Genomic DNA, 12,599 nt, shown 5'->3' with positions numbered 1-12,599 from the left:
GCAGCAGGCAAATCAGCCCCACATGAGCACAGAACTGGCTCCCGCAGTGTGCTCGCCACCCTCACCACCCAGCTGCTGCCCACTAGATCACAGCACTAAGTTGGTCTTTTAGCCCTTTCCTTTTCCCCTAAGATGTTTAGTGAAACATTCACACACTGTACGGTTTACAGTTGATCCTGTATAATCAAGGGGTGTAGTATATTCAGAGCCCAGTGGCCATCAGTGTAATCACTGATTTCGAACACCTTTGTTACCTCAGGAGGAAACTTGGTACTTCCTCCTCAGCCCTGGGCAGCACTAGGTCTGCTTTCTCTCATGGACATATCGGCTCTAGACTTTCCATTCAGTGGAATCAGAATTCTCTGGGGCTTCTTGGCTATTTCGCGTTCTTCACGCCCCATTCCCCCTTAGAAGTCTTTGTTCATCGTGAGTGTTAGAAATGGTATAAACTGATGTCTGCTGACCAATGCCAAGAATAGCAAGAACATTAAAAGCATTCCTGTATGCTTGTGTTATTCTGAACCGGGCCCAATGAGACTGTTTTGGCCTGGCATGGTGGCACATGTGAGAGCCTGAGACAGGAGAGTTCCAAGCCAGCCTTGGCTATAGTAAGAACCTGCCTCAAAACAGGAAGAAGAAAGAAAGACATGAAGAAAAGATGACTCCACATGCTCCACCGTGCTTGCCACCAAGCTTGGTGTCCTGTGTTCAGTCCCTGGGACTCAGCTGGAAGGAGGGGCTCTGGTCACAACACGCACTCATGGCGCGCGAGCACACACACACACACACCACTAAATAGGAATAAATGGAGCCCTGTTTGGGGGCCAGGTGTGGTTCAGTGATAGAGCTCAGGCTTAGAGCTCTCGCCTAGCACACTTGTGTCCTCAGCAAAACCCGAAAAACTTGGGGCTAGAGATGCTGAAAACGCCTGATGCTCTTGCAGAGGACCCAGGTTCAGATCCAACACCCACGTGGCAGCTCACAACCACCTGTAATTCCAGCTCCAAGGCATCCAGTGCGTTCTTCTGGCCTTTAAGATACCAGACCCCTCCCCCCCACACACACACAGAGATACGTGCACGCAGGTGTGCATACAGCAAAACACTCATATATGTAAATCTTTTAAGATTTTATTTGCATCTATGCATACAGTATGATTAGATCACATTATAGATGGTTGTGAGCCACCATGTGGTTGCTGGGAATTGAACTCAGGACCTTTGGAAGAGCAATCAGTGCTCTTAACCTCTGAGCCATCTCTCCAGCTCATCATGATCATCTATAATGTGACCTGATGCTCTCTTCTGTCATGCCAGCATACATGCAATAGTGTGTTCATAGACATAAATAAATCTTTTTTAAAAAGAAAAAGAAAAGCCCCCCACCAAAAGAAGCCACTGCCCCCACGTTCTGCTCTCTTGGCTCTTTGCTCATCTCCTAGAAAATAGCAGGGGGAGGCCTGGTGAGTGCAAAGCACCAGTCAGCGTGTGACATGTACCCATGTGAGTTCGGTGCATCCCCAGGCAAGCTCCTGACTATGGAGGTGGCCCTAGCCTTTTTCTGTCTTGAGCCTAATCAAGAAAGCTAGCGGGAACAATAAATAAGGAAAGAATGAGGGACAATTCAATAGTGACCTGCGCTTGCATCACTTGATACAGTGTTTCAGTCTAGATCTGGTTTCCCGGAGCTGCTTTGGAAGGTCCCATGCTCAGCCCCTTAGCCGTGCTTCCAGCTGCACTCAAGGTGTCATCTGAATGGGAGACTAAGACGGACTGGCTTAGCTTTTACTTACCTTTGAAAGTAAGGCAGTGGTGCTGCACGTCTTTAATCCCAGCACTTGGGAGGCAGAGGCAGGTGGATCGCTGTGAGTTCGAGGCCAGCCTGGACTACAGAGAGAGTTCCAGGATAGCCAGAGCTGTTACTCAGAGAAACCCTGTCTCAAAAACAAAACAGAGCAAAAACAGTAAAATAGGAAAGGGCTGGGGCTGTAGTTCAGTGACAGGTGGCTCGCTTAGTCCGAGGCCTTGGGTCTCCGCCCCAGCACCCAAAGAAAGACATGAAAATAAAGTAGACACTCGACACCATGGGCTCCAGCCAGTGCAAGAGAGCAGCTGCCCAGGAGCCCGTCAGTGCAGTCAGTGCCCGGCTGGCACTGTAGCTTAGCGCTTGAGGCTCAAGTCACATGTGTTAGAAAGTTCCTTCCAAAGAGCGTCCCAGCCCCACTGTTCACCAGCCAAGCTGCTTTAGATCAACATCTTTCCTAGGTTTCAGGTTGCTCTGTCTAAAATGGCCAGCACCGGCTGGAGAGATGGCTCAGAGGTTAAGAGCACCATCTGCTCTTCCGGGAGTCCTGAGTTCAATTCCCAGCAACCACATGGTGGCTTACAACCATCTATAATGAGATCTGGTATCCTCTTCTGGTGTGCAGGTGTACATGCAGGGAGAACATTGTATAAATAAATAATAAACAAACAAAGAAACAAAGAAACAAATAAATAAATAAAACGTGCAGCACTCATTCCTCCCTCATAGCTGTCTGCCAGTGATGGGTGAAATTCCCATGAGGAACTGAGGTCTCCATACCCAGGAAGTGCAGAAAATCTGTTAGCCAGCCCTGGTCCCTCTGCGACTCCCCCATCACACTACCATCTCTCGCAACAAGCCCAGCGGCTCCTTCACTCTGTGCCTCTGACCTGATTCTGGGTTTGAGCAGCTTGTGGATCCTAAGGCGCTGTTTAGCCTCTTCTTCTGCTCTTTACTGGCCTCTCCCTCTACTGTTTTCTCTCTGAGATTATCAAAGCCATCTCTGTCCAGTATTGGCTCACACTGACTGAGTGAACATATCCCTATGGGAAAGTCGTCACAGGGCAGCGCAGTCGACTGTGTTAGAGGAGGTTATGCTATGGAGAATGTTACATACCCTTCCTCAAGTCTGTGGCAGGAGCTGCCAGGGTAGCATGCTCCTGGCTTTCCACATCACCTCATACCCAAGCGGCTCCCAGGGCCACCTCCATGTTCCTGCTTTTCCCCCAGATCTTTCTACTGAGGTCTCTCCTGGCAACAGGTCCCCACTCTAGCCCTGTTCATATTGGGCAGTGACGGTGAGCCTTTGTCTATTAGTGAACTTGACATCCTGTTTCTTGCTTACGGATGAGTAGAGGTCTGTCCAGCCTTCCCTGTCCACGCCTCACTTGGATACGTTTCCTAGAGGATCACCCTTGGGCTATGCACACCTTGGTGGGAGCTAGCATCCAGGATCCTTCGTCTTGGACTGGAGAGGAAGGTGATGTCACCTTGACCTGAGAAGGGTGTGACCACACCTTGGCAAGGTGCCACCATTGGTTGGCCTTAATCTCCTCTTCCCTGAGACCAGAAAGCACAAGTCAGTTCTGCTTTCAGCTACAGTTGAGCTTAAACCCAGGCAGGTTGACCCCACTGAGCAGCTGGCGCCTGAAGGCTCCTGTGGAATGAAGGTCTGCGAGGTGACAGACCTCGGCTTATGTGGCTTCTTTGCTGGCTGGCCTTTACCAGCTACTTATCTCCCAATGCTTCAGGAAAAGGAGCTGAAGCCACCTGGCAGGCGACTGCTGAGGAGACAAGCTGCTCTGTACCAAGGCCTGGTGCCCCAGGGTGTGATTTTGTCCTCTTCCTTGACACAGTACTGCAGCATCATTTACCCTGAGGTGGCCTCCCTGTCCCCACACTAAACCAGCCATCCAGAGCCCTCCTTTCGCTTTCCCAGGTGTCTCTGAGGAACTCCAGCTGGCCAGAGCCGACAGGCACCCCTGGCTTAGCTGGAAGATGTGTCTAAATAGGCCTATCCTGCCTGGACAGATTTAGGAAGACATGAAAACATGCCCTTATGTTGTCCTGTAAGTGTTTTCTGTACATATACATCTTGGCCTGTAAGATTTATCACAGACAGGCGAGCAAGATGGCTCAGAGGTTAAGAGCACCTTCCAGAGGTCCTGAGGTCCACTCCCAGCAACCACACCATGGCTCACAACCATCTATAATGTGATCTGTTGGCCTCTTCTGGTGTGCAGGCACACATGCAGGCAGAGCACTGTATACATAATAAACAAACAAACAAATAAATATTTTTTAAGAAAAGATTTATCACAGGTTTGAGAAAAGAACTGATTTGGTGCCGGGCGTGGTGGCGCACGCCTTTAACCCCAGCACTTGGGAGGCAGAGGCAGGTGGATCTCTGTGAGTTCGAGGCCAGCCTGTTCTACAAAATGAGTCAAGGACAGCCAAGGCTACACAGAGAAAACTTGTCTCGAAAACAAAACAAAACAAAACAAAACAAAACAAAGAGCCAATTTGGCATTTAATTTAAAAAATGCTTTTACTTCTGTGTATTTGTGTACCATGGGGGGGGGGCGGGGAAGGGCATGTGCAAGTGCCCTGGTAGCCTGTGGGGGTCAGAGAACACTGGGACAGCTTTCCTCCCATCATGTGGGTCCAGGAAAGTGAACTCAGGATGCCTGGCTTACAAGCATGTGCCTTGACCCTCAAAGCCACCTTGCTAGTCCACTTCATCTATTTCTTTTGTGTTTGTTCGTTTTTGTTTCAAGACAGGGTTTCTTTGTGTAGCCCTGGCTGTCCTGGACTTGCTCTGTAGACCAGGCTGGCCTCAAACTCACAGTGATCCGCCTGCCTCTGCCTCCTGAGTGCTGGGATTAAAGGTGTGTGCCATCACACCCAGCTGTTCGTTTTTTATTTTGTTTTTGTTTGGTTGTTGGTTTGCTTTGTTTTATTTGTGTGTGTATGTTTAAACATATTTATTTGATGTATATATCTGTACACCACATATGTACCTGATGCTCAAGGAGTTCAGAGAGAGCATCAGATCCCCTGGGACTGGAGTTGTCTCCAGAGACCCCCTATTGCTAGGACTTGAACGTGGGTTCTCTGGAAGAAGAGCCAGTATGTGGTCTTAACTTTTGAGCCGTCTCTTCAGCCTCTACAACTTTCTTTGGGCGAAGCCCCAATGGTCTGCCTGAGACTCAATAGTCTCCTTCCTGTTTTTCTGTTTGTTTGTTTGTTTTGTTTTGGATTTTTCAAGACAGGGTTTCTATGTGTATAGACTTGGCTGTCCTGAACTTGCTTTGTAGACGAGGCTGGCCTTGAACTCACAGAGATCCACCTGCCTCTGCCTCCTGAGTGCTGGGATTAAAGGCGTGTGCCACCAGACCTGGCTTTGTGTTTTGTTTTTAAACAATGATCTGACTTACATCCTTTGCTTCTGGTTAAGGAAAGATCACTCAGATGTTTTCTCGATGGACACGTCTCTACAGTCCCGGCCATTCAGGAGACTGAGGCAGGAGGATCCTCTAAATGTAGATGCTTGAAACCAGCCTGAGCAGTTACAGTAGGAGCTTGTCCTACACAAGCATTCATCTCCCTGGTAAGCTACTCTCCCAGTGAAAGAAAGCCCAGCACAAGGGGGAAATTCCTCTGTGGACAATCAGACCCCAGGCCCAGGCCACAGTGCACTGCCTCCCCAAATCCCACGGCAAATACTTTGCTAAGGTGTGCCCATAACACCAGCACCAACCTACAAAATAATGACAAATGTCACAATGACATTTAAGAAATCAGTGAGGAAATCAGGACAGGAATGGTTTTAAACCACACAGGAAGCTTGTCACAAGTCTCAAGTTTTTATTTTCAGAACAGAGTCTGGTTTTATTTTTAAAAAGAGAAAAAAAAAAGTGATAAATGCTAGCGAGGAGCTGCTTCTCTGTCTCTCCTGGGCTCGAGTTCCCAGCTCTGCGCCCCACACCCCCAGCCCTGTTCCCACAGCATGGTTAACAGGACCGGTCTGGGTCGGACACAGCAGTGTTTCCTTGGGAGGCCGAAGAGGACCATCTGAGCCCTGAAATTTTAGGCCAGCCCTGGGAACACAGACCGCCCCACCCCGCGACTCAAGTAAAAATTTAAAAGGCGGGGTGCAAGTCTTTAGAGAGAGCACAGTCTTTTGATTGAATCCGACTTAATGTTAAGTAAGGATGGAGCTTGGCAGCATTTGACTAGCATTTAACCAGCATGGTTGAAGCCCTGGATTTAATCCTCAGCACTGTAAAGTAATTAAGTCATTTTTAAAAAACAGGTACCATTTGGAACTCAAGCAATAGGCTCCCCCCTTCTGTCCTTAAAGGCTAGAAGCAGGCAAGGCTTCTTTTCCATTCTTCTGACTCAAGCCTCCAGACAGTGTACTATCCTGGCCATGATGCCCTGGGGACACCTCAAGTCTGATCCCTATCTACAGATACCCATGAAAGCAAGAAAAAAAAAAAAATAGGCCTTAAGGGTCGGTCATGTGTGAACGGGGACAGGGGAATGAGTGAAAAGACCCAAAATAAATACAATAGAAGGAAAGGACCAGCCCCTGGTCACAACACAGTCACAGGTGGCATGTTGAAGAGGGTGCTGGAGGTGTGCTTGGGCCCTCAGTAGACCCTCACCAGTCCTGGCCTCTGTCACAAGTGGCCGTGTGACCATGTCTCTTGATGAACCAGGGAGATCGTAACCTTCCATCCTAAATCCAGTGGCAATCTCTCAGCCTCAAACAGCAGTCACACAGCAGAGGGATGGCTATCCAAACAGTAGTAAGAGGGTGGATTGGGGGCCAGCCAGAGCTGGCCATGGCTCAGACATAATTTCTTTTCAGTCACTGAAAGCAGGTAGCGAGGAACACAGCAAAGCTGAAGAACAGGTATACAACACTGGGGGCAGCTGCAGCCCCACCCAGGCCATTGGCCCAGGACCTTGAGTCCAATCAGAAGAGGAGTCAGCCAGGGCGAGGAGAAAAGGCAGGTGTGTTGTGAAAAGCAGTCAGCCAGCACCAGCTGAGGGTGAGAGACCAGGAGCCCAGGGCTCACTGACGGTAGCCATCCTCCACGCGGCCTGCTCTAAGAGCTGGACAGGCCCACTAGTGTTCTGGCCTCTCATGTTTCTGTTCACATAGCTATCCTCAGCTCATAACCCCAGAGAGTTGAGAAAGAGGGGCCCTATGCAGCCCTCGGTTCTCAGAAGGTCCTGGTCAAGCCAAAGGGGATGAGGGACTCGGGCCTGGATGCTGAGTCAGTGCCAGTGACTCGGCACTTTGGGCCTGCCCCTGTGCCGCCAGCTTTAGAGGAGGTCGGCATCAATGGGCCCTGCAATGACTGTCCCCGCCTAGTTGGCACACCTCCCTTCTGCTCTCGAAGCCTAAGGCCAGGCACATCGTAGAAGCAGAGCCAGCCTCAAGTGCACTCTGGGTGGCTCCTTTCCTGTCCACCCTTAAGGCAGCACTATGACCAGAGCTTTCAAGCCCCACACTCAAAGAACACCACCCTAGGAAGGTAACTGAGGCCTAGGAAGTAAAAAATAACAGGGCATTCAAATCTAGCAGATAACAGGCAGAACCGTAGACCGTGTTTTCTGGTCCCTTGTCTAGGTCCGTTACACCACATAAAACTCCCAAAAATGGAAGAAAGGAGGGGGAACCAAAAGTCTTAAGTGTTTTTTTTTTCTCCCACCGAATCCCATTGTGGAGGTGAGTATATCCCGGCCTTGCTCCCCATACCTTCTGAACCTTGATTCCTTTCAGAATACTTGTCCTGCCTTAGAGAGTCCAAGACTAGAGTAGCCAGCCCTGACTTCCCTTGAAGGACAGTCCTAAGGAGAACCTTGCCAGGAGGACCCTGTGGGGGGAGGCCAGGCAGGAGGACCCTGTGGGGGTAGGCTAGGCAGGAGGGCCCTGTCGGGGGAGGCTAGGCAGGAGGACCCTGTGGGGGGAGGCTAGGCAGGAGGGCCCTGTCGGGGGAGGCTAGGCAGGAGGACCCTGTGGGGGGAGGCCAGGCAGGAGGGCCCTGTGGGGGGAGGCCAGGCAGGAGGGCCCTGTGGGGGGAGGCCAGGCAGGAGGACCCTGTGGGGGGAGGCCAGGCAGGAGGACCCTGTGGGGGGAGGCCAGGCAGGAGGACCCTGTGGGGGGAGGCCAGGCAGGAGGACCCTGTGGGGGGAGGCCAGGCAGGAGGACCCTGTGGGGGGAGGCCAGGCAGGAGGACCCTGTGGGGGGAGGCCAGGCAGGAGGACCCTGTGGGGGGAGGCCAGGCAGGAGGGCCCTGTGGGGGGAGGCCAGGCAGGAGGGCCCTGTGGGGGTAGGCTAGTCAGGAGGACCCTGTTGGGGTAGGCCAGGCAGGAGGACTCTGAGGCAAGCCTTGTCCCTGATGAGACCTGAAGCAGAGGACGGATGAAGGGTCGCCATCCTCTCTGCTCTATGCCAAGCTTTCTAAAGGAGCAGGAGATACTCCCGTGGGTCCCAAAGAGGTCTGGCCCTCACATACATTTGAACCCACTAAAGCAGTTGCTCTGAACTGGACTCCAACCCAGCCAGCACCAACACCGGAAGGATAAGGATAAGGATTCTGGTGCAGAGGGAGGAAGCAAAGGAGAGCAAGCCAATGGCTGATACTCCACAGACCCTGTAATATCTGGTACCAAACCCCAAAGGGGATCCAGTGGCCCTGTTGAATGCAACTTCTGACTGTTTCATCTTTTTTTTTTTTCAAGCAGCATCAGTGTATGATGCAATGAAAATCCAAAGCACGGAGGTAGAAATATGCGCTCACCCAAGAAAGGGTGTTGCTTGGTCCTTACAGCATAGACCCTCTCCCCTTGAAGCTGAGGAGAGAGGAGCAGGAGTGAGGAAGACCCTGGGGGAGCTTCTCCCTTGGAGTAGAGCAAGTGAGCAACTCCTGGGGATTGTGGTCATAAACTCAGGCAGGAAAGGAGGGTGGCGGCATGTGTGGTGTGCAGCAAGGCCTCCCCAGATCTCCTTCCCGAGGCAAGGGGAATGAAGCTGACACCCAGAAAAAAACACCACACACACACACACACACACACACACACACACACACACTTCATCTACCAAAGCCCACCCTCTTCCATTCTCCCCGAGGGGATTGGAAATCAGGATGAAGGCTAGAAAAGCAGGTGGCACATTTATCCCGTCCCTTGTATGTCAGGACAGGGAAGGCTACGGAGAAGGGACCATGGTGAACATGGATCCTCGTCCCCCACGACCTATTTCTGGTCTCCCTCCAAGTACTCTCTACCCATTGGGTGAAGACAAACTCGCTGGCCTCCAGCCTTATCAACAGTTAACCTCTTCTAAACACAGCCAAGGGGGCCAGAGACTTTAAAGCCACGATCAGGGCCGCTGCCCTTCCGCTTTTCAATTCTGAGAGGCCACAGCTAGGGTGTTGACATAGCCATGAGGGCCCCCTTCATTTTCCAAGTGACCCCGTTGGGAGCCTCCCTGAGGTGGCGGTGGTGGAGGCGGTGGTGGGGCCGAGGGAGGAGCACCATAGCTGCTTCTGGCTCGACTTGGGGAAACCCAGCTCCCACGGTCCCAGCAGCCCTCCAAGGCCTCCAGGCCGCGGCAGCCAAGGAAAAAGAGGTTCTTGAGCATGAAGATGGATAGCGGCTGTTGGTAGCTCACGACCAGGAGGCTGCGCAGCGCCAGCAAGGGAACGTCCACCAGGCAGCCGCCCAGCAAACGCAAAAGGCGGCTGCAGCTTCCGGGCCCGGAGGCCTGGCCCCAGGACGGAGCTGCTGCGGTGGTGTTCAGCTCGTACAGCCAGAGCACTGGGGATGCGAGTGTGAGGAAGTAGACAGCGATGAGCAGGTAGCGCAGGTGCGCGGGAAGCGGCACGCGGCCGTCCAGCATCAGCTCCACCAGCGTGAAGCTGTCCAGCAGATCCAGACACGTGCCCAGGAAGCAGCCCGCAGCGCGATGCTGCTGTGGCTGCAGGAGCAAGGGACCCGCCGAGCCCGGAGGCGCTCCCGCTTCGCTGATGGCACGCACCAGGCTGTAGAGCAGCGGCACGGACAGCGCCATGGTTAGGCGGAAGCCCGTGGTACCAAAGGGAGCGCGCAGCTCGATGAGGTCCAGGATGGACGTGCCTAGGATGAGCACAACCTTGGGAGTGAAGGCGATGGAGTAGATGAGCCAGGCCAGGTACGCAAAGGCGAACTCGCCCGCTGCCCCAGTCGCCCCAGGCCCGGCTCCCGAGCCGCTAGAACCTCCTCGGCTCCCGCGGGTCTTGGCCCCGGCCCCAGCCGACGCCGCAGCGGATAGGTGCAGAGGCTGTGCGGGGTGGTGGTGGAGCTGGTGGTGGTTGTGCGTGCTGCTCGCCAGGCCGCCCCGACGGCCCCGGCTGTTCTTGGCGAAGAAGATGGCCCAGCCCACCACCACCACCAGGTCAGTGGCGATCCAAGAGCACCAGTACAGGTCAGTGACAGCGATGAGGTACAGGTCCAGCAGACCGCCCTGCACCAGCAGCAGCACCACAGACAGCGCCTGGTAGCCCCAGCGGCACCCGGGACTTGGTGAGCAGCCCCGCCGCCGACTCCTGCGGCCGGACCGAGTCGGGTGGCGGCAGCAACAGCAGCAGGAGCAGCAGGAGGCGCCGCCACCTGTCCCGGTGCCGCCTGCGCCCGCAGCCGAGCGGCTCCCCGGGCCCCCGACGGCCCCGGCCGCGGCGCCTGAGCCGAAGTCCACGGCGGTCATGCTGCAGGAGGAGGTGGGCGTGGAAGTGGAGGAGGCGACGGCGGGTGAGGCGGCGGAGGCTGGGGCGCCCCCCTGAACCGGGGGACCCGAGAGCGCGGCGGCAGCGGGCACCAGTGGCTTGCTGATGCTAATGCTCTCGTCGTCGTCCTCTCGCTCCGCGCCTGTGCTGCTGCTCGGGGAGCCGCCGCCCCCGCCGCGTCTGCCGCCGCCCCCTCCGCGGCTGGTGCTGGTGCTGGTGCTGCTGTCGCCCGAGCCTCTCCGGCCGCGGGAGGAGCCCCCCCGGAGGAAGAGGGGCTGCAGCCGGGCGGCGGCGGGGGGCGGCGGGAAGGAGGCGGGCGCGGACGAGAGCGCGCGAGGGTGGCCCAGCGCCGGGTGCATTGTCCTCGAAGGGGCTCCAGGGGATGCCCGGCCTTTCTCTCCCCGCCAACCTCGGGCTGACGAGGCGGCAGAGGGGAACCCGGGCCAGCCGCTGCCACCTCCTCCCCAGCTGCTGGAACTCGCACCCGGGTCCGGCGGCAGCGAGATCCGGACTGGAGCGGCCGGACTGGGCGAGTGGAGCCGCGGGTAGCCGGGCTTGGTGGGGGGGGGGGGGGGAGAAGCTAGGGAGCCGAGCAGACCGCCGGGACTGGAGAGGCGGGGGCGGAGGCGGGGAGCAAGCCCAGCAGGCAGAGGGAGCTGGCAGCGGGGAAACCAGGACTGGATTCGAGGGGGAGAGGAGGCGAAAACAGAGGAGAAAGCCTGGCTGGCTGGATCAGCAGGAAGGAAAGGTGGGAGAAGTGAGCAGCCTGGGTAGAGCAGAAAACGCTTCGGGCCCAGGTAAGACAGGAGCCTAGGCTTCCTGAAGTCGCTAGCTTCGCAGCCCTAAAGGCTGAACTTGAACTGCTGGGTGGCCTTGGCCTCAGGGTAGACCGCACAGCGCCCATAGGAGAAAGCGCGGGCCAATTTTCCCTTATGTGTGCTACCGTCCGTCTGTCCTACATGTTCTTCCATAAGGCCCCAAGACTCAACGCATTAAAAAGTAAAATAAAAAAGAGCCAGAAGGAGACAGGGGAGGAGGTGTCTCAGGCAGAATGACCCTGCCTTGCATACACTCAGTCCGGGGTTCCAACCCATCACCAAAAACCAAACCGACCAAACAAAAACCCCCAAACTCTATTGTTCAGAAGGAGCATCCCCAAACAAGCACTATGTACTCACACATCCAAAACTGCCCCCCAATCCGGGGAACCCTCAGTTTCCATTAGATGAAAAAGCTCCTTGAATATAACCGCTGAGAAGACAGCTTAGAAAAAGGGGGGGCTGCGCCAGCACTGCCTAGTCCTGGGGTAGGGTTAGGGTTAGGGTGAGGCCTGGGGTAGGGTGAAGCCTGGGGTAGCGTGAGGCCAGGGTCCAGGCATGAAGCAGCTCTGGGTTCTGCCTGGGGTGAGGCAGTTCGGAGAATAGCCTTTGCGTAAGTAGCCAAGCTCATCTTCAGAATTCTCAAAGATTTTTACCCAGCGTGCACGAAGTGCTAGGGCCCTCTGCAACACCCCATAAAACTAGACATGGCGACCCACATCTGGGACTACGGTCCAAGGAGGTAGAACAAGAGGATCAGAAGTTAAAGATCATCCTCAAGGCCAGACATGGTGGCGCACACTTTTAATCCCAGCACTCGGGAGACAGAGGCAGGCGGATTGATGTGAGTTTGAGGCTAGTCTAGTCTACAAAGCCAGTCCAGGACAGCCAAGGATACACAGAGAAACCCTGTCTCGAAAAAATAAAAACAAACAAACAAACAAAAGGTTGTCTTCAACTACTTGAGACCATGTCACAAACACAAACAAACAAACGGTTAACAGGAGATGAAACAGCAGAGAGAAAATATGTCTGTTGAAGAAGAAGAAAGGATATTTTAAAAACATCTTTTATTCTTTTTTTTACCTTTATATATACATTTATATTATTACACATATATACAATAAACTACACATAGAAAGAAGGACCATGAAACAAGTAGGAATTATATAAATGTAACATTCATAGTGTTTTTGCC

At 54.0% G+C, this 12,599-nt stretch overlaps 1 protein-coding gene across 1 annotated transcript; it reads right to left on the bottom strand.

Annotated features, from left to right (window-relative positions):
* Positions 1-8,005: 8,005 nt before the first annotated feature.
* TMEM121B (transmembrane protein 121B) lies at positions 8,006-11,106 on the bottom strand. The gene has a single exon (XM_084766099.1). It carries the CDS (start codon positions 10,940-10,942, stop codon positions 9,227-9,229), a length of 1,716 nt encoding a protein of 571 aa, XP_084622225.1. The 5' UTR covers positions 10,943-11,106; the 3' UTR covers positions 8,006-9,226.
* Positions 11,107-12,599: the final 1,493 nt, after the last annotated feature.

This window comes from Acomys minous (assembly GCF_964271855.1).
Source record: "Acomys minous genome assembly, chromosome: 17".
NCBI classification, from domain to species: domain Eukaryota; kingdom Metazoa; phylum Chordata; class Mammalia; order Rodentia; family Muridae; genus Acomys; species Acomys minous.
Note: the sequence above shows the minus strand (reverse complement) of the source record. Positions and strands in the feature narration are given on the sequence as shown.